Source organism: Crocodylus siamensis, chromosome 6, assembly GCF_052110815.1.
Source record: "Crocodylus siamensis isolate JL-2025a chromosome 6, ASM5211081v1, whole genome shotgun sequence".
Lineage (NCBI taxonomy): Eukaryota > Metazoa > Chordata > Crocodylia > Crocodylidae > Crocodylus > Crocodylus siamensis.
The window spans coordinates 83,561,297-83,584,239 of NC_143400.1; the positions used below are offsets into that span (position 1 = coordinate 83,561,297).

At 39.4% G+C, this 22,943-nt stretch overlaps 1 protein-coding gene across 8 annotated transcripts in view; it reads right to left on the reverse strand.

Annotated features, from left to right (window-relative positions):
- Window positions 1–699: 699 nt before the first annotated feature.
- PHC3 (polyhomeotic homolog 3) overlaps window positions 700–22,943 on the reverse strand; it is a 124,403-nt gene continuing 102,159 nt past the window's right edge. For 7 of the 8 annotated variants that reach the window (XM_090051290.1, XM_090051295.1, XM_090051292.1 and 4 more), the window contains 4 exons: window positions 20,878–20,992; window positions 17,454–17,604; window positions 17,134–17,362; window positions 700–12,727 (listed from right to left, as the gene is read on the reverse strand). In XM_090051290.1, the coding sequence (XP_089907416.1) occupies window positions 12,573–12,727; window positions 17,134–17,362; window positions 17,454–17,604; window positions 20,878–20,992 (650 nt within the window). In that variant the 3' untranslated portion in view covers window positions 700–12,572. Of the gene's footprint in view, window positions 12,728–17,133; window positions 17,363–17,453; window positions 17,605–20,877; window positions 20,993–22,943 lie in introns of those variants that run through there. The other variant, XM_090051294.1, reaches the window with a different exon arrangement.

The following is a 22,943-nucleotide window of genomic DNA, read 5'->3' on the forward strand; positions in this document are numbered from 1 at the left end:
CACTGTGGTTGAGAACCACTTTTAAACAATCATTTTGGTCTATGTAATATGATAGAAACGTATGTATTATATGTAACTGGTGCACTATATCCTGGCCCATCAAATCCATGCTTGGACCAGAATGATTTTGGATTGTTTGACCCTTATGGTAATAATAACAAGAAGCTGTACTGTCAAATTCATTTTATTACAGAAACTAAATCCACCTCTCTCAGGACTCTTTGATGAGAATATGCTCCATCAGGCCTTCTCTGTCAGCTGGGGGGACAATAGCAAAAGGTTCCTTCATATCACAGATAGATTTTATAGCAGTTATCTCCCCATTCCAAAAAGGGAGGGGAGGTTGTGACCAATTTTGGACCTAAGAAAGGTCAGCTTGTTTACTTCTTGGCTTAAGTTCACGGTGATAAATGAAGCAATATTACTTCTCTCTCCACAGTGGTGGGATTGGCTCATATGTCTTAACTTACACATTTTGTCCATAAAGCCCATGTACAAACAGTGCCTTTTTCCTAGTGGGACAGGACCAATATTTGGTCACTTAGACCCAAAGGTTTTCACTAACTGGATGGCTGCTGCACCTTTTAGAAAACTAGATACTGCAGTTTACCTCTTTCTTGATGATTAATAAGAGAAGCCACATAGCTGTTCTCATAGCTTTGATTCTTTTAATTTTAAAGTGAAATAAAAATCAAAATAGACAAGTGGAAGTAGCATTTATTTTTGAAGCACTGAACTCACAATACAATGTCAGTCATATAAACTATATAAAGTTAAATGATGCTGTAGTTGGCTAATTATCGACTCAGACCTGCAGAGAACAATATTATCACACAAGAATGTTCAAGAAGAAAAAGATGCAGATAACAAAAGGTGCAATTACAAGCAAATGTAAGCAGCATAATAAGGTGCTTTAATTCAACATTTTTATAATCAGATTATCCATTAACATATAGGTTAAAGATAAATTTCACTTCATCTACAGACCATTACAAACATGAGAATCTAAGATTCATTCACATGCTAGTTGTTAATAGGAAAGTGCTTTTTCTTTAAAAAAAATGATACACAAAGTGAAGATAATTTTTTTTTACATAGATCACTGTGTGCTCTTCAACTGTAAAATTTAACTTAATTTTCAGGTTACCATTTACATTATTACACTTTAATTATAGACAAAAGATGCAAGTGCTGAAGTCAATGCTGTATATTGTAAAACTTCTTGAAGAAGATTCCAGTATATCACTCCATAAGGATACATGACCACATATACATCTCTCTCTCATATATTAACTTCATATTTATTTCCTTAACATGTCAAAGTCTAATTTTCATTTTAATATATTACTTAGTCCCACATGGTGCTTCACTCACCCACAGTGTGCCACTCTATAAGGTTTCAATACATAGCTGACAAATTTTTAGATGCAACCAAAAGAAGGAGCAAAATTTTAAGCATGTGGAAAATGTTTAGGGGAAAATCTGTTTAAAAAGCAAGTGAAATGCATCACATTAGCAGAATTATCAGCAAATAGTTGAATTTTAAAAAACTGTGCATTAGGAAGAGGCAGGATTTTAAAAATATATGGTTTGATATTTGGCACCACAGTCACAGCTTCAACCCTTACGCTGGCTTAAATAGTAAGGAAACATTACACTTAATGTTAAAAGTATAACATGTAGAATGACCTTTAACCATTTAACAACAACAAAATTTCTAGGTGCTACTATTTCTTGCTTGGGAGGTTACAGGGTAGGTCCTGCTCTAGCACATTTTTGGATGTAGTTTTTCAGCCTACATAAAACTAGACACCCAGTGAAAAGGGCTGGTAAAATATTTACAAAAAACAATTAAAAACCAGCAAGTATCTCAAATGTATTCATGCACCAGGCATTTTAAAAGATCATCAAGAAACCTTTAAGGAGTCCACAGGTCTGCAAATGAAAATACTTAACTTTATCTCACCTACTGTCACATAAAGTTAAAATTATTTCCCACAACATACATTTTAGACACCCCTGTTCAATAAGGTTAATCTAATCTCAAGTCCAGTAGAAATTCTGATTCAGTATTTTCCAAAATTGAATTAAAACTACAGATTGAATTGTACAACACTGGGTAAGAATGCTGACATCTATTAATGAGATTTAAATTCAATATCTGCAGTTAAATTCACACACTTATTTCTGTCCTGAGGTGGCAGCATTCTTATATTTGCTACAATCATTCTAAAGCTAAGTGTCAGTTTTACAAGAAAACACAATGTCAAGGTAAATCAAATATTAATTCGTTAATATTACATAAACACCACTTTTAAAATAGGACTTGGAAAACTTTATACTTCACTTCTCTTTCACCACTATTCTTTGGGAAAGGGTGTCAGATAAGATTCAACTTTCAGGCTGTCAATGCATCCACTGAACATTGGCAATGTAATTCTCCACAATCACCTGGTCAGTTGAAGGAAACGTTTAACTGTGGAACAGTAGCTCTCTCATGCCCATTTTGTCCTTTGCTTTTTACATAAAGCAATCAGAATACTGAAAAACTGATTACTAGAAACTAGATTGAGATCAGAGAGCCGGTTCTTTCAAAATGCCAGATAAAGGATAAGAAAAAAAATATGTTTGCATTGGTGGCGTAGTGCAGAAGTGACCTTTATCCCGTTGCCTGTCCAAAGAAAAGGGTCAGCCTGCTCATTGTTTGCCGTTTCCTTGAGTGCTACTGGGAAGTCATAGTACCACATCTTTGATCTAACAATGTAGTCTTGCACAGCAACAGGATTGCAGCTGTACTGCAGGAACCAACAAGAAGAGCCCCACCATGAAGGCAGTAACTATACATGTGAAAGTTGCCAAAGAAAATTGCTGCCAAATAAGTAATCTGCTTTTCCCATTATTTTTGTGCTTGTGCCAGCAATTAAAGCTCCCCTTTCACAAGCCACGTACCACTCAAATGTTGTCATCCTTTATCCTTCATTACTACAAACATCACATGTATTTATGATAATGAAAGCTCTACCCTATTCAAGAACCTTCTGCATCAACCTCAGCATTAAGAAGCAGAGGAACTGATTCAGAGAGGGACAGTGCAAACTTGCTCCTGACTGAAATACTTTATTTACCTTTTAACGCCAGATAAAATCACTTGGCACTGTTTGATAAAATTTCATTCTTCATACTAATGCTATCCAACCACCTCTCTTGGATCAGACTAGAAATTGCAAGCAGACCATTCCATCATGCCATATATTTTTGTGCTTCTATGCCTACCACTTCATCAGTAGGATGAAATACCCTGATTTATAATCTATAAACAATGCAATCCTTTTCAAATTCACCTAACATGATTTATGCTTGTTGCATATTAAACACTGTATTTATTTAATGTGCTAGCTTTATACTATGACTATATATATTTGTGCTCAAATTATATACATTCTTCCAGACAAAGTTTGATGAGATTTTGTATTTCTAGGAGCTGGCAAAATAGTCATTTTGGAAAACTTGGCAGCAAATGGACATTGGAAGTTAACTTAACATTTTTACTCCAGATCTGTCCATAACACTGAAAAAAGCTGAATCCACAATACTGAAAGAGCTATCAGCTTGCTGAAGACTCTGAATACGCTTCTTACATATCACCCTTCTTCTACAGATTGATGTTTGAAACCATTTGCTCCACAATAAATAGCCTTATGAGATCAGTAAAGAATATATTCAGCATGCAGACAGGTCAACTGAGAGGTTAACAAGGTAACCAAAAGTATAACATTTTGGGGGAAGATCCTGAATAAACCCAGAGGTCTTAGTTGCCTATTTCTTGTTCTAGCCACTGCACAAGATGCACTGGTGCATACAGCCTAGGAAGTGTGCTTTTGCATCACGAATACACAGTTAGTAGTAATGTTGGTAGAAGAAATATGGCATAACTTAAAACCTCTCCTGAACACTGGTGGAATACAAGGAAAGGAAAAATTTAATCAGCACTATTACTCTCAGAGAATGAGGGTAACATCTTTATCTCACAGCTACCTTCGACAGCTGGATATAAACATCCAAATTAACCTAGCACAAGTGCAAGACTGCCCACAGCAACGCCCTGCTTGTGTAACTGTAGCCTCCCTGCGTCCATGCCTAAGGACACAGGTTCCCATGAACCTCTGTCCATAAATCTTAGCACATACTACTGGTATACTGGTGCACACCACAGTACTCCAGCTTACACTGGAAAGTGTGGCTACCTCTGGATTAATTAAGATAGGAATGAGTTAATTGGTTCTGGGACTTTCCAGAGCTAATTAGTCACTGGAAGCATTTTCCAAGAGGAGGCTACACTGTTTCAGGTTTCAGAGGCAGCCCACCCAGGGCAGCACAGTTTTCCAACAGTAGCAAAAACCTGACTGGGTGACTACCCCGGGAACGGTGCTAGAGCTGTATCAGTACCCCAAGTGATTTTGTCTGCATCCTCTAAGTGGGCAGGCTCCTGCTTCAGTTTAGGAGGACCTTGGATTTTAACTAGTTCCTTCCTTTAAACCAGCATGGGCTTAGAGTCATTCCAGCTCCAGGTTAGAGGGTTTTCTATTAGGAAGGTTAAGGGGTTTGAGCTAATACACGGAAACAACGCCCCCCCCCCCCCCACACCCATAGAGCTAGAGCTGAAAAACCAGAACAAGCTTCATGAGCATAGGAATTAAACAAAGTCAAATTCTTCTTTCATAAATCAGATTCAACTCTAGAGTTGAATCTGCTTAGAGCAACATTTCAGAATGTCATTCATATTTCAAGAAAAATACCAATGTCTTACCTCAATAAAAACTTTTTCAGTTAAGAAGTTAGTGAAATTCTCCTTTCCTTTAAAAAATACAGGCAAGTATATTCTTCAATTACATTTTAAAGAAACAGTGTAAAACAAATGACCCTGTAACCACCACACAGTCGTCACAAAACAGTTGGAACACTCCTTTCCTACGCTCAAACTCAACCAGTAAGTGGAATGTTAAATACGGTTCAAATTACAGCTTATTTCACTATGTCATAATCCTTCAAAAATGAGATAAGACTTTTAAATGTTACCACTGATACGACTCACTAAAGCTAATTTGTAGTGCACAATTCAGCAGTACTTTCATGTCCTCACATTTGACTTCATTAAAGAGCTGATTCTGTACCCAATGAAGTCTTTGGGAGTTCTGCTGACTTTACTGTAGGGATGGGCAATTATTTTGGCTGGAGGGCCACTTAACATGTTTTAGTGAGCTGTTAAGAGCCACATGCATAAAATTAATGGTGAAGATATTTTAACACAGTTATAGATAAATGAATCATATGCTAAAAGTCAAAGATTTACTATAAGATACATTATTTAAAAAATATTTTTGTCATTTTTTTGAGTAGTGTATATCTAGGTGATTGCAAAATAGCTCAAAATAAAGTCTCTCTCCCAAGGGAACCAAAACCAGCCAGCAGGACACTCAGCCAAGGGAAGGTGTCCTCACCGCCACCACCTGCCACCACTCAACCACCCCCCAAATCACAACAGGGCTCCTGCTTCAGCCTGTACTCTGACATGCCCCTCACGAGTTGCCTACACCCCAAATCCACCTGCCCTACCCCTTCCCATTCACACTTGCCCCTACAAAGCCTGGGGAAGCCAGCAGCTCCTTCCAGCCTGCCCCAGCTCCCTGCCAGGGCCATGCAGGCTGCACCTACCTACAGCCTGGGGGTCCCCTTCTCCTAGGACAGGGGCAGGCAATTATTTCAGGCAGAGGGCCACTTACTGAGTTTCAGCAAGCCATCAAGGGCTGCATGACAGGCAGCCAGGGCAGATAAATATTAATTTTCTAAACTTTTTAGGGGCCCCACAGGCCGGATAGAACGGCCTGGTGGGTCGCATCTGTCTCATGGGCTGCATTTTGCCCACCCCTGCCCGAAGAGCTCAGCGTCCACCCAGTGTCCCCTGCAGCTCCAGCAGAGGCTGGAGCCAGAGCCACTGCTTGCGCTGCCTGTCTGTGGGTCAGATGGAATCAGTTGGCAGACTGGATACAGGCTGTGGGCTGTATTTTGCCCACCCCTGCTTTACTGGATATTGGATGATTCGCGAATGCCCATTTTGCTAAATGGACCATAGGAAAGTAGGGCTGGAGGGGACCTCATGAGGTCATTTAATCCACCCCCTGCTCAAGGCAGGATCATCGCTGACTAAACCATCCCAGTCAAATATCCATCCAGCCCGCTTCTGAATGTTTGCAGGGATGGAGATACTACAACTTGTCTGCATATCCTGTTCCAATGCTTAACCACCCGAGTCAGAAAGTCACTCCTAATCTCCAATTTACATGTCCTCTAAAGCAGTTTGAAGGCACTGCTCCTGGTCCTATCCCCTACAGCCAGGGAGAAAAGTTTACCTCCATCCTCTTTATAATCCTCACGTATTTGAAGACTATTATTAAATGTCCCCTCAATCTTCTCTTCTCCAGACTAAACCTTAGTTCCTTTCAGCCTTTCCTGCTAAATCATGCTTCCCAGGCCCTTAATCATTTTTGTTGCTCTGTGCTGGACTCTTTCTAATCTGTCCACATCCTTCTTACAGTGTGGGTCCCAAATTGGACACAGCACTTCAGGCCTCATCAGTGTGAAATAGAACAGAAGAATTACGTCCCTTGATTTATAAGAGACACATGTGTTAATACAACCTAGCATGCTGTTGGCTCTTTTTTTTTTTTTTTTTTTTTTGGGGGGGGGCAGCAACAAGAGCATACTACAGGCTCATATTCAGCTTATGGTCCACTGTAACCCCCAAGTCCTCCTCTGCAGCCTAGCCAATCATTACTAGTCTGTATTTGTGCATGAACATTGCACTTGTGCTTGTTCAGTTTCATTTGACTGATTTTAAGCCATTTTCCCAGTCTCTCCAGGTCATTCTGGATCCTAGCCCTACCCTCTAGAGTGTCTGACTCCACACAAATTTGCAGTGTTATCTGCAAATTTACTAAGCATGCACGCAAACCTGTTATCTGCATCATTAATGATGTTAAATAATTCCACACCCAGAACAGACCAGTGGGGAACCCCCCTTGATACCTCTCCCCACAACTAAACATTGAACCTTTGATGACTAGTCTTTGAACAAGAGGATTCAACCAGTTAGGTATCTACTTTCCAACACTTTCATCTAGTCTGTTTCCTTAGCTTATTAATGAAAATGTCATAGGAGAGAGTTTCAAAAGCCTGTCCCCCACCCCTAAAATCACATCTGCTGCTCTCCCCACATTCCCACACACCCCCCTCCCCGTGCCAGCTGGCAGCATGGCAGAGCCCCCACTCCCAGTGCTGATGTGGGTACGGCAGCACTGGGAACAAGGGCTTCTGCTCTACTGCTGCCTGGGGCTCCTGGGGGCTCATGGCAGAGCCTCCCTGTGCCATGGGGCAGCAGCCCCACCCCCCATGGCACCTGCGCGGAGTGGGTGCAGTGCAGCTCAGCAGGGCGCTGTGCGCTGTCTGGGAGCTGGGGTGACACCAGCAGTCAATCGGAGCCCGACACCACTCAGCCCCAGCCGCCCCAGTTCCCAGGCAGTGCGCAGCGAAGCCATGCTGCACCTGCGTCACGGGGCAGCTGCTGTGCAGGTGCCAAGCAGGGAGGAACAATCCCTGCTGCCCCCCACTGCCCTGTGCTGTGCAGGGGGGCGGGCTCTGCCACAAGTGCCCAGAGGCTCCAATCGCCGCTCCTGCAGTCGGTGAGTGCAGGGTTGTTTGTTTTTTTTAAGGTGCCAGGAGTAGGCTGGGGCCGGGTGGGGGCTTCTCCTGTGGCTCCCTCCCCCTGGGGAGGGGCAGGCGCAGCCAGAGGAGCCACGGAAGAACCTGCAGCTACCCAGTTGTGCCTGCCTCTCCCTGGCCGACCCGAATCACTGAATGTCTCCGAATCAGCCCCGAATCTTCTGAAGCTGATTCGGCCGAATCAATTCAGGGCAGTGCTCTCTGAATAGAATCACTGTCCTCCGAATCCAAATTGAATACTTCCCTATTTGCACAGACCTAAAAACTAACATATTTTGTCACTACAATGAAAAATAACGCAGCAAAATCCGTTTTTCAAACCTGTTATATTACTGTGTTTATAACTTGAGCATAGCACTGCTAAACCTAACTGAAGGAGCTCTTCACATAAAAAATGTGAGAAAAATCTGCAGAGCTTTAATGATAATATTGTGCCTTTGTTTCCATATAATTATTATATGCTTTGAGCATGATATGTTTTTCCCTTGATTGAGGAAGCAGATGGATCTTGCTCTGAATTTGTACCTCATTAGTATTCTCTCATATTAACCGCTCTCTGACCTGCAGTGGGAAGGTTTTATCTACATCATTTGCATGTGTATCCTACCCTATCAATCAAAATTACAGTTTTCTGTTTAGAGACATGGCATGTGAGGAGTCTGTAAATCTACTTTTTTTAGTATAAGAGTACAGTGACACCTTCCAAACACAGCTGCAACATTTCAGTGTATAGAAGAGCTTGAAAATAATATTGGGATTAATACTGTTTTAAAAAATGATGCTGTATTTTCAAAGCAGTCTGCTAAATCTAGCCCAAAAAAACCATTATATCTAAGGAAAGCCTCTTGATTAAACTCCAGCTCCTTTAAAATGTACAAGTTTGCTTAGCTTAAATGTTTGCTACAATTTGTATATTTGTTTCTTATAGTTTAAATCTCTTTAAAATATTTTTGACTGAAACTATAGCTCAAAAGTGCAAAACCAACTTTAAAATAAATCACAATTACTTACACAGGAATAATTAATAATATCTCAGAATGAAAATCTTTTCAGTCCTAAAGTCTACTCAGAATTCAATAGGAATAATTTATTTGTAAATTATTTTAAAGAAAACCAAAACTCCTACTTTTGTTTGATCAACTGCATATATTAAGAATACAAACTTTCTGTAAAATAAACACTATTCAGGAGTCATTATCTGAAGTCAAAAGTAGCCAATGCTGAGAGCTCAGGCCAGTGACTTAGAACTAAATTCCTAACTGAAATGGTGACAGCAACTCTCTCCTTCAAATAATACTGATCCAGGCCTGGATCCTGTCAATTCTTATGGACATGCTTCACTTAAAGCATGAGTAGCCCTATTAAAGTTAGTAACACTAAGGGCTTTAAGCAAAGAAAGAGTAAAATATTGGCAAGATATTTTTTTTCAGGGACTGCCTGCAGACACCTCCAGTGTCAGCGGTGCCTTTTACAGGGGGTGCAGATGCACCTATGTGCACCCCCTACACATCACCCCTGATATGATCTAAAAGGATTATGGCTACTGTACACCTATTAAAATACTCCCTTTAGTAGCTACCATTTCTTTTCTGTAGCTGTTTGCATCTGACGTTCTAAGAGACCTTATCTGTCCTTCCTAGCAGTTAATGACTGATACCAAGAATAGGAAAATTGGATTTTATTCCAAATGCTCCTCTGGGTACAGAATAAATTCATGAAGTGGTGGAATAGGCTTGGTCTATATTTGAAAAGTTTCTTCCAGCATAACTATGGCTAGAAGGATGTGGGGATTTTGTTATAAATCTCCCTCCAGACATTACATTTGTTGTAGGATATATGCGAGTGTCCCACAACAAATGGTAACACTCCACAAGTTAAAAGGAATTTGTCCCAGGACAAAAGTGGCAGATCCATGACGAAGAAGCTGCTGTTCAAACCACTTCCGTCATGTCCTGGTGTGCTGGAGATGCTCAGCCCTTGCTGCCACCAGAGACTTGATGGAGCGCAATTCACCTTTGCTGCCTAACTGTAAGGGTGAGGGGGATGCCTGCAGCCTGGGGAGTTTAAAGGGATAATGGTGATAGCATGTGCAGCCCATTAAAGCATCAAGACCTTTGAAAGGCTCCCTGAAAACCCAAGAAAAGCTGGGCTTTCAAGCTGCCTAGGAACCCAGCTTGCAAGCCTATCAGTGAGCCTGCCTGCAATTCACTGATAGGCTCCATGGCTGAAGAGCATGCCAGGAACCTCTGAACAGGTGGTCCATAGTGCTTGTTATGTTGGAGTGCTACAAAATTTGTAACACTACAATAATAGTGTTACATATCTATATACATGATCTTGGGAGCCACTCTAATTAAAATTCCCTCAGCATCTTGTGTATTCAGCATCTTGCACTTCAGAATGGTTGTGGGGGCGCTTTAACTAAAACTCATTCAGCAAGCTTTAGTTAAAGCACCCTCGCTGCCATTTTGAAGTGCTGGGATGCTGAATACACATGACAGCGAGGCTGCTGGAGCATTCTAATTAATTGAGTTTACTCCATCATGTTCTAACTGGAACATCTTAGAGCAGGCGTACTGCACGTGTATTCAGCACGTGGACAGGTACCCACCCATAATGTCCAGAGGCAGCCTGATGGGATTTTGGGGCTTTTTGTTGTTTTAACTATGCCAACACAGCTGAAGCAGTAAAACATTTAGCTGTAGGCAAGGCATACATTTTCATTTCTTCCATTCATTAAGCTTTAAAGCAGAAGTAGTGAGTGTTCTGTGGTTATGCAAGCTCTGTAAAGAATTTATATATAACGTGTAGTACATCAAGAGTAAGAAGCAGTGTGTGCTTAAACCAGGATAACTGTGAGGTTCTAGCAATCCCTTAATAATTCAGTCCTGTATAACAACAAACTGAAGAAATTATTCTGAAATCTGTCCAATAAAATCAAAATACTAATGAAGTTAACATGCACAAAACATTACAGTAAACTGTAGGTCTAGGAGATAGTATTCACAATACAAGACCACATTTTCCTAACATACCAGATGTCATTATTAATTCACAGGTAATCCATATTCTTTGTTTGAATATTATAAAGTGTACCACCACAAACAAAAGATTAAAAATTAGCCAGTAATATTTTTGTATAAAAATAATAAGCATTTTGATAAAACCATAGCTGAGATAGCTGTAGTTTTCTACTGGCTCATCAAACCAGAAATCAGAAAGCAGAAATGCTTTACACTAGAACTCAAAATCTCCCTCATTTTACCCTCAAAATTAACCGTATTAACTAAAAGAAAGGGAGACTGATCTTCTGTACATCAATGGATGTTGGGGAAACAAAACAACAACAAATCTAGAAAGTGCTTAGAAAAAACCAGCTGCTAGCTCTTTTCTAAATCCTTTGGCGCTCGGGTTCAGAGCTCTCCTCATACATTTTGCATTAACAGGTAACGTGTGCAACCCTAATTTGCAGCCTTAGGGGTTGACAGAAAATATCAGAACTGAAATCTCTGTTTTATGAAGTTCAGGAGATTCTAATGAAAAGCAGGAGATCTAATGTTGACCTCTAGAAGATACGTGCAAAAATCTGTTGAGAAAAACAGTGCTAGATCTACCTAAGGAAAATGAAGGACAGATTTTTTTTCTGCATTTTTAACTTGCTCAACCTGCTGTTGTGGTTCAGTGGTAGAATCCTTATCTGCCATGTGAGAAACCTGGGTTTGATTCCTGGATGCGCACATAGCTACAGCCATCAAGGTACCAAACATCTGTACTTGGTCTGGCCTTTGGATTCTATCTCAGTTGTCTAAAGGGAGATTGAAGGTCTCAGCAGCCTTCACACTCCTGCCTAAGCATGTGTGTGGAAGGTCCTGGTGACCTCTGATGCAAACACCATGACCCAGAAGGACTGAGAGTTGCCTACTACTACTACTACTACAGGGTCATTTGTTAAATAGGAGCCACACACTGACAAACTTTCCTTTCAGCCCATGTGTGTGTTGACTCCTTTGGTCTAAGTTACCTAGCAGCAAGCAAAACAAGAAGTATAACAGCTTAATGCCCTCTTAGTGCATAGCAGCATACAAACAATAAGAGTAACGTATGTGCTTCTGTACTCTCTGGGAAGAGTGTCATGCCATTTGCATGTCAGTAGGTCTAGCATTGCATACATGAGGATTATGATGAATATCCTAGATTTTATAGAACGCTTCCAAACATGAACAAAACATTAAAATGGCAGAAGGTTAGCCTATCAGAGAACAGGTTTGTCAAAATTCCCTTCAAACAACAGGCTCAAGATTAAAAGAAACTCAGAAAGCACAACTAAATGCATAGCATTTTACCATAATCAGTGCTTCCACAGACTCTGTGGACTCTTCTGTTATTCCATAGTCTAAAAAACTCTCTACATGGGAAAATGTCTCTTTCAGAATATATTAACATAATTTAAATGAGGATCAGATTATGTTTTAAAAAAATCTTAAACTTGTATAATAATGAACATTTTGGGAATAGTTTCATCTCCCACAACATATACTTTTGTTTTCATTAATCTGCCTCACGCTCCACTTTACTGGAATGATTCCCCAGTCTTGCTAATGATTTACCATAAGCCTGATAATTACTGGAAGGTAGGGGGATTATATGGTATATTTGGAGAAATAATTTTGAAGTCTTTGTATGAAAAAACTTTGTCAAAATATTACAGTAATAGTCATGCCATAGTGTAGATACTGGCTTATTACTGTATGGGTCTTTGAAAGAGAGAGGCTGTTATCTAAAGTATCACATTCCCACTACGATTCCTTCAATGAGTTGATGCGTGCACATATTTTCAGTGCAGGCCCCAACTTTATGTTCATTGCACTCATTAGGTGATCCTCTTTTAACAAGAGGAGAGCTTGTCCATCAATCTCTTGTGCTCTAAATTCATCTGCAATGTCTTGACAACCTACAAAAGAATAAATAATAAGTCAGTTAGACATATGCATTAACAGGTGCAATGCCTTTGTTCACACTAGAATTGTAATTCCCAATGATTACACCTTGAGGAGTAAAAGAGTTAAACAACATGATTTTGGGACTCCTAAGCTCATCTGAGCATTATCTACACATACAGCCTCTACTGAGGCAACCACTGATGGAAACACTGCTCAATGGAAATTAAGACATCCTTGTAAACAAGACAATTCAGTCTTACTTCATTTAAGAGAAAGATCGCTGTGATCTTAGTATGCTCTGGAAGGGCTTGAAATGAAGACAGAAATACCTATTAAATAAAAGAAAGCATCATTCCTCTGGGTTTTTTTCCAGCAAGAGAAGATTGCATTCATTCTGTGAGAACAATTCAAATCCCAAATCATCAGGAAACATTACTTACCTATTATTTCCAAAGCAGCTCTATTCCAGGATCCTCCTGTGCTACTCTACTGGAATACTGAAAATTCCACGCTATGAATATATAGCAGAATTTCCCCTACAAAACCACTTATTACAGCCATAGATTCATGATGGGTTAATAGCCTTCATGCACAGATGGAAAGATGCTGGCATCTCAGTGAAGCAGAGTTAAAATAGTTGGAAGCCTCCCTTTAGAAGTGCAACCTGTTTATCTGAGATTATTCCCTTCCCTACCCTTCTTTTAATACTACTAACATTCTTGAAGGGTAATTTGTACTCTATCATTGGTATATGCCTGTACGTTTAATATAGGAAATGGGGACATTCCATGCAAAGCTCTGTCCCAAATAACTGACAGCCTTTCCTAAGGAAGGACAATAGGAAAAGAGAATGGTCCCTTGACAGATGTCCTGGATATCTGATAAACAGACAACCGTTATACCATATTGTTTGGTACCTTTCTGTGTATGGATAATAAATTAAAGACGCTGTCTTATTTTCGATTATAATTTAAAGCTTCTCTTTCCCCTATGATCATATTTCTCTTGTTTTCAGATTAATCTATATATTTTCTAAATCCATTTAACTGTCCTGTTTTTCTTCCTACAGCCTTTTAGATACTTTTAAAAATGTATATTCCAGCTTCCATTCCAGATTGACTTATTTTGTCTTTAAATGTATTTTCTTGACATCTTTGCATATTCAGCTTTTTGTCTTTATTAAGAAACTATAAAGTGAAAGGGGAGTACTCGCTATGGAGTTTAGAAAAAGAAACAAAACAAAAAACAGTGCCAACAAAATTGGGCACCATACTTCCTATAAGAACAACTGACTAATCCTGAACCCAACAGTAAACCCTTCATATTTAAATCCTATACGAGAATAAATATGCCCTCTTCTCAGTCACATTTTTTTTTTTTTTTTTGCACCAGTCCTGGAAGCACTGCAATACCAGGTCAATGCATGGAGTGGACAGAGCACGCTCTGGTTCCACCAACCAATACCAAAAAGAATTTGCTCAACATGAGCGGAAAGCAGAGAGAGACTGCAGGGCTCAATCACAAGGATAAGTTAAGTGCAACTCAGCTGAATAAAACTTGTGGTAGTGCCCATTAAGAGCAATCCCTGTTACCACCAACTCTTTTTCAAGTCAGAACACTGCATACCCAGAAACCCTCTGGCAGCCCCTCTCTCAGCCTGGTATATATGATTAGTGTGGCCCTGCCCTTCACAAAGTGATGCTGGACCAGGCTGTCCTGTGCTTCATCTGCACAAACTTTTGGAGCATCACAGGACTGATCACATGTAATCTGGGTCTTCTTCTCTTTGATGAAATATGGTAGTTAAAAATTATCCCAGGGTAGGCAATACATGAATTTACTAGAAAGACTGTGAATCAATGCTAGCTTTCGTGGACATAAGACGTACCTTTATATAATCCGTGCTTCTTGTCCGAGATCAATGTCTTCTACTTAGAGTGAAATACTTTATAAAAGCCCAGACCCTACTCTACTGTCTAAACATCTATGAACTTAGTTTCCACTCATCCCAAAAGCACAAGTTAGTTTCCACTCATCCCAAAAGCACAAGCCTATCTCAGGAGAAAGATTTTGTTTGACTCCAAGAGATACACAGCTTTCCCATTCTTTCAATAGCCTATTACACCTCCAAACTTTTATCTTATTCACCTTGAGGAATTGCAGGGTTCTCCTATGTCAGCAATGGGACTCCAGAGATGAGTCCTGTTCTGCCCATGAAGATATTCTCTTAAGGGGCAGCCTTAGCTGAGTTCAGGGCCATCCAACTTTAAGCAGGCAGGCACCGCATGCCACGCAAACCGCACAGTGCTGTTCAGATGTCCCATGCTGCCCCATGTTGCACCATGCCCTCTTCTTGGGCAGAGGTAGGAAGCAGGTCAGAGGAAAGAGAAGCCTGGAGACCATAACTATTGGGGAGGAGCTTAGGACCTGCAAATTAATCCCTTGTACGCTGCATATGGGCTCATGGGCTGCAAGTTGGACAGCCCCAATCATGCTGATCATGTTGAGAGCCAAATCAATTCTGCCAACCGAGAGGGGAAATACAGCTCCTCAGAGAGCCGGTCTCATGGTTGGACCAGATAACCCCCGAGGTTCCTTCCAACTCTACGATTCTATGAGATGACTGCCTGAGCCAAAGTCTAACCAGAAGACAACAGCACTGACTTCAGCACAAAGAAAATGGAGGGCAGAAACAGAGACAATATTTACCTTTTGCCCAACAGCCCAATGTTTAATGCACTTACTCCGGCCATGAGATGTGGGTGTTTGCTCTGCTTTGCCATGAAGGGGTCTGAACTTAGAAATCCCTGTTCCCATAACAGTAAACTAATCAACAGGCCATTACTAGGCAGGGCATCATTCACTCCTTTTGAAGCTGACTTACTGGGCAGCTAAGAAAGTTACAGGGCAAGAAGAACAGGAAGAAAGAGGGCAGAGCTCTGTGGCCCACTGAAGTGAGTACTGTTTTGGGAAGGAGGAAGACCTAGCTCCAAAGCTACTGTATTAAATTTTCATTTAATAAAATGAATACACACCATTGGGAACTGGAGACATTGTTACTCAGTAGTTTTTCTCCAGCTAAGGATAACTTTACACATAACGTATGCACTTTCTTAGATAGAACTGAATTGCCATAAAGCATGCATGGCTTTACTAGATCACTTTGGAGCATCCTAGACATCCTAACTGAATGCTGATTGTTCCACAGGATCAGACAGGATCACATTTAGTGCACTTATGATACCTAAAATCCATGTAAGTGCCACTTAGACATCTTAAGATGGGGAGAAGGATCTGGGCTGAAGCTGCTAAAAAAGGTATTCTATGACCCAAAACAAAGATACATTTCTCCAAGAGAATTGCCCTACTGAAATATTTTTTTAAAAGAATGGTTTGAAATAGCCATAAACCTGGAAGAGAGTACAATTGGTAGAGAGACAGTTTAGTTTCAATGATTAGAAATCGGATTGGCTAGTATAGGTGAAAGAAGAATGTTGCACTGCTTCATCTAACGAGCTCAGTTTTACTACTAGCAAATTTAAGATACCTGCATGGACAAAAGAATGTTCTTTATGGGTAGGCAAACATAAGCTAGAAAAACCCAACTGAACAAATGTAAAATAACCAGATGGTGGTGAAAATATAGCAATGAACTTTGAGTTAGAAGAAAAATTGTGTAAATAAGGAGTCAGGAATTTCACCTGAGGTATTAGAATGTAATTGCTCAAAGTTGATAGCTATCTCTTCACCACCATCTGGTTATTTTACATTTGTTCAGTTGGGTTTTTCTAGCACACATTTGCCTACCCATAAAGAACACTCTTTTGTCCATGCAGGTATCTTAATTATAATTATACCTCTAGTACACTGCAATTGATTTTGTCTTCTATTATATGGATTTTTAGAGGTTTTCTGGATTCTAGAAAACCATATGCATTAAAACAGCTTCTATATCATGAAAGATCTTTACTCTTTCTAATTAATGTATAGGGAAATTAGAGCCCCTTTCTTGCTTTCTCTTTTGAATGAAGACCAGGTAAGTAGGGAAGAGAACAGAAACAGAAGTAAGCATAAAAGGAAGGGAGGAAATGTCTCGATTCAATCCTTCAACCAACCTCTTGAGAGAAATCGGACTGAAAAGAGGAACACCTTTACTCTCCATCAGCTAGGGGGCTACTGCAGAGGTGGGACTAGTTCTATCAATGTGAGATTTTGGAGGGGAAACCCAGGTATGCTGAAGGAATAGGCAAGAGAAAACAAATTACTTTTATTCTGTACCACCAACTAACGACACTCATGTGGTGTTACCAAATTACCACTCTCCTTCACAGCTATGCTAACAGTAAATTTTTTACTGCTGCAAAACTAAAAAAAACCAACACCCCCAAAACAGAAAAAAAACCTTTACATTACATACCAAGCAAAGAATGTATAAAGGCCCAAACTTCATCAACCGTCCACACTGATGGATCAGCTTGCACAGCTGGTAGCAAGTCAATATTCTCTGGTAGTTTCCTTATCCTGAGTTCCCGAAGTTCACGTTCTCTTTCCCTCTCACTCTGTCGTCGCAGCCGAGTGGTCATAGCAGTTGGCACAGCATCTTCATGAGAAGCCAAATCTTCTGCAGATGGATAAGTAATTGGAAGCTGGAAAATGCAGTACAAATAAACTACGGTATTATATTTTCTTTACAACGCTTTAAATGGTGATTTAATTTTAGGCAAACATTCTACAGACCTGTCTAAGGAAGTGCTCTCGTGATGCCCCATCCGGGCCAGTTGGTCGACGCCCACGCTGTCCAAGACTTTGGCTATCTGACTTCCGATTCCAACGACTGGATTTGTCTGATGAGAATAGGCCATATTTCTTAGCACATCTACCACTGTGCCTAAGGAAGCAAAATATATTCAATAAAATAATAATTTGAATTCACTTATTTTTTTAAATGACAGTATGTGCTTCATATAGAAATGTTACTTAAAGATAACTATCACAGAAACACAAGCTTGTGGTAGGGATTTCAAATGTAATTCAATCTGTCCTACTGTTCTGAGGTCAGATCAAGTACATCCCATCCTTCCAAAGTATTTGTCTAATCTGTCCTCAAGACACTGATTCCATAGCTTCCTTAGAGCCTATACCTGTGCTTTGCCAATGCTTCTCATGTCTAATCTAAATCTCCCCTGCTGTAAATATAAAATAATTACTTCTCACTCTACCCTTGGCAGAAATGGAGCACAATTGTTCTCTTTAGACCAGTCTTTTATATATTAAAAGACTTACATTCCCCTCTCAGTCTACCTTTTCCCAGACTAACTGAAATCAAATCTTTCAACATTTTGTCATGAGTCTTGTTTTCTAAGCTTTTTATTGTTCTGATTTCTCTTTTGCACCCTGCTAGACAGCTCCAGCACACCAGTGCTCAGTAGAGCAATTACCTCCTGTGCTTTGCATATGACACCCTTATTAATACATCAAAGAACTAAGATATCAGAGAATGACACCTGGATCACATTATTTATTCATATGCAATTGGCGACCACTCTAACCCCTGATCCTTTTCTGCTGTCCTGACGCCTAGCTAGATACTTCCTAATTTGCATCTCTGAAGTTATTTCCTTCCCAAAAGTATTATTTTGCAGTTTTCTTTATTGAATTTCATCTTTTTAGTTTTTCGATCAATTTGGCAGGATCTTTTTGACTTCTGACCTTATCCTCCAATATGCTTATAACTCCTCTGACCTTGTTGCCATCTTAAGCATACTCTAGTACATTATCCAAGTCAAATGAAAATATTGGCTAGTACAGGACCCAGGACAAACCTTTTCAGGACACCAATTTGATAAGCCTTTCCTGTTTGTTAGCAAACCATTGATAACTACTCATGAAATACAGATTTTCAACCAGTTGTGCCCTGTTTTACAGTTACTTCATCTAAACTCAGGAAGCTTCTGAGAATGTCATGAGAAACTGTCAAGAACAGTACTGAAGTCAAGCTATATCACATCTACTATACATCTATTTAATCCATTAAGATGGTGACCTTGTCAAAAAAGGACAAAAAAAGTAAAGCGCCGGTGCCTGCATAATAAGCATTTAATCTTTTCTCCCTGCCAGCAGAATTTGCTGGAATTATAAACACTCAACTTACTTCCTTTGTGATTTAGATAAGAGCAGCCACACTGCAAACTAGAACTTGATCTACAATGTTCACAACGGTAATGCACTGAATCAGAAACAGAGCTAAGACTTCTGGGAATATATCTCCCAGTCTCATGCTTTCTTAACGAGGAGATCTACTTCATAAATTCTCTCTCAGACACAGTGGGAGAACTTCTCTTTTCATTCTGGATACATTAAAAGGACTAGTATCACTCAAACAGAAATAGCCTGCACTCACACTGAAGAGTGGCTCTGTTAACAGTAAATCAGATGTGATACATAATATGCCTAATAGCCTATTCTCCCTGATGAGCCAACCAATTTACATGAAAACCACTACCTCGCTAAAGTCTAAGGGTTTGTATAGGTAGAAAACACTCCAGTTAAGAGGAACAATTTAGTTATTCTTCAAGTTAACTTGCAGTGAAGTTTAAGTGCTACATTTTTCTGGTACAGTAATTCTAGCCAGATAATAAGAGAATGGAATAGATCATTTGATCTCTTTGGGTTATTTTTAAATTACAATAAAGTCCTCAGGTTCTCTCACCAATGGCACAAACAATTTAGGTAACTTACAGAAAAGGTTATATTTTCTGTAAAAAGAGATAACACAATCTGGCACCGCATCATAAATCATATGGTCCATGAAATTAAAAGCCAACATTAAATTGTTCTTGCTTAAATTTCTGGAAAGGAGAATAAGTCTTAAGAACATAGTCTAAATATAGTCTTCAGGAAAGTATGATGGAGAAAGCAGTTACCTATCAGATGAGCTAAATAAAAGGTTTCAAATTTTCAAATGGAAAAAAGAATTAAAGTGCCTGTAGGGCTTGCAATCCCACTTGCAGTCATTACCATTACTTTGGAAACCACTTCCCTATAAATTTTAGTATCTGAGCTAAACTTTTCTACATGTACTCTTTACCCAAAAGAGTTGAACAAGGAATTTGCTGTTTTTCCTGCTGTGAATCCCACCTACTTAGGCAATACTTATGAGCCAACTGTTCAAATGGGGAAGCATTTTATAATCTGTATCAACGAAGAAGAATGGCCACTTCTGTCCCAGTCAGTGACGAGCAGAACATTTTGGTTTTCCTCATCAAGAGGTATCTTCTGAAATTATCTAGAACCAAAAAAGCTGACAAAGATTCCTCCAGTAAATGAGCTTTGAGCCTATCACTTCGATTGCTCTGGTTTGAGATATAAAAGTACATACAAGTTGAAGAATCAGTATGAACGCCACTTGTCAAGACACTATAGGAACAGAAGACCTAAGCTGACACGAGAGGTGGCTGAAATGCAACCCCTGCTGACAAAAACAAACTGAGGGATGATTAGAAAATAAATGCAACTTTATTTCCAAGATGTTCAGGAATCTGCAAGTCCACTAATATTATCTTTTTATTAATGTGACTAATTCCACAGCTTCCAAGACAAAGCGAGAAGCTCCTAACTTTGAGGAAGCAATATCATAAAGGGAACTATTTGCTAAGAAATTTCTTTTCCCTCATCAACAATAGCGGACAGGGAGACTCACGAGCCACATTATATGTTCTTAATAATCTCTCAGAACCTAAGTAATACAATCATAGAAATCAGAGATAGGAAAGTCTACCTTCCAGCCAGTACTGCAATACTTAGAGTACTGCAATTCCAGTGCTAGCAGCAGACCAAAAACAAGACTGGACTAAAACTCAGGTTTACTCCATCTCAAGTCAGTGCTCTATTCACAAGGCCACACTGTCCTCAGGGCTACAATCAGATCGCTTTAGGAGATTATTTAATCAAGTAACAGACCACATTGTTCCAATTTTCACCATTTTCTTTTTTTCTGAATTATTCTGAACTGTGCTGCAGCTGTCATACATTTTGGAAGATCTAGAGCATCAACCTGGTTATTTTACATTATTTATTTTTCATTCCCAGACATACTGTTGGTATACAATCATGCTTATTCATCCACATCATGATTATAAATATCGTTAATAATGCAGAATACCTTTTGGCACAGGACAGGGAGCAGAATCGCTTTGACCGTAGGAATTTACTAGCATATCCCATTTTTCCACATGCCTCACACTTCAGGAGTTCATTCTCGATTTCATCTAGTCCCTCTAAAGAAAAGAGCAGCATAAACAAGGTCAGTTTAAACAATATAAACATAATGCCATGTAATTTCTTAGCTCTTAATTAGGCAAGTAGAGAGACTTCATAAAACAAACAATTGATTTGAATGCCGCAAAGAAGCTAAGCAGAGAACTGAAGCCAAATCAGTGGATTACAAATTTTAATTTTACATACACACTTTTGAGGTTAATGAATTCTTTTATTTTAAAATATGTGCTTTTTTTTTAATTTACAGTATATGTACAAGCAGACAGTGTCTTCACAGCTAATCAACACCTTTTTCATATTTTAATTCTAGGAACGGAGCCTGTTAAACAATTCACTGAGAGTATCTGTCATTCCATATTCAAAATGCAAGGTTTGTGGCTTAGCTGCAGTACATCAGATCATTGCAAAGCACTGTTTCTCTTTCCTGAACAGAAGAAAATAGAAGTCTTATTATCTGAGGGTTTGGGGAAGCCACTGAAGCATTGGATCTAGTTTATAGAAAAGGTAGACATTTCAGTTTTAAGAAGCTCACGAAATTACCGTATTTTAAAAATGCTTTTGCTTTTCGAGCGAAGCTGCCCAGCCCCAGCATGATTCCTGGAAACATCACTAGATTTAGTTTCTCGTTAGTTCACATAAAACTGTGGTCATGTGCAAGTAAGTCATGATTATAACCTATGAACAATGTAGTCAAACCTCTGTCATGCTCATTCGATTGCTTTAGTGCTGGCACCTGGCTTGGGGAATCCTGTCCTCTGTTGCATTAAGGGGTGTCCCAGTCTCAAAATAAATTTTGCTTACTATTACATTATTAATTTCCCTATTTACCATCACAGCCTATGATGCAAAGTAACTGCATGACAGTGGATGGTATTAATTATAAAAATTGTGTTTAGAGTCGATCAAAATATTAAATATATTTAGTACAACACTGTTTAATCCCTATAACACAGAAATCTAATGGCACTGCACCCAACCACATCAGATGAATCCTCCAAATTACCTTTCAGTTTCTAGTCCCTTAAGAAACCTAGATCACCTAAATGGTTACAATAAAAATTATACTTGAATATAGGCTGTAAGTGCAAGATTTGTTGGAAGTAGAGGGGAAGCAAAATTCCAGAATGAGAATGTGTACCATGGAGCAGTAGCTCCCTCATTTATATTGAAGGACATCCAGTCTTGGAATTTCCACTGATTGAAACTACAGAAGAATGACCCATCCAGAAAGGCAGTCCTTCAGGTAACCAGTAAATAAATAACCTTTAACTTTACCTGAAAACCAGTGCAATTACTGAGAACCGGTATGTTATGATGATTCTTATGTGGCACAATACTCAATGATAGAGCAGTTTTACTTATACAAGTTTGAACTTATAAGTGGTCCCAAAAGTGCAGCTTAGGCTGCCCATAGTATAATAATTTCTGGTCCTACAAAAGCACAACTGATAGTGACAAAAGCACAAATGACAGTACCAAATTCCATTATTTTCCAAGCAGATACAATGGGGAAAGTGTATTTTTTGGATCTATCTGATGTTCCAGAAGCAGCCCTGGAACTGACATACTCATAGGATTGTGAACAAATGGATCCATGGGAATAGTAACACCCAGACTAACTTCTCTGGTTAGATCCCATTAACATGAAGCTTTCCCATTTAACAGATTAAGTGATGCAGGAACAGATGCCTGGATCTGCAAAACCTGAAACAATAGCTCTGAAAGAAGACTTCAGCCTGCCCATTTATTTCAATGAACGTTACTGATGTCAGCATTTAAAATATTTCCACTGGCATGTAAGTTAATGCAATGCTTTTCCACACGTAGGAAAAAGAGTGCCATGTTTGTATTATGAAGATCTGAACAGCACATATTGGTACTTCCGCTAAATGGGTTTGAGTGATACTTTTTTTACACTTTCAATCAAGGAGGAAACAAACACAGCCCCTG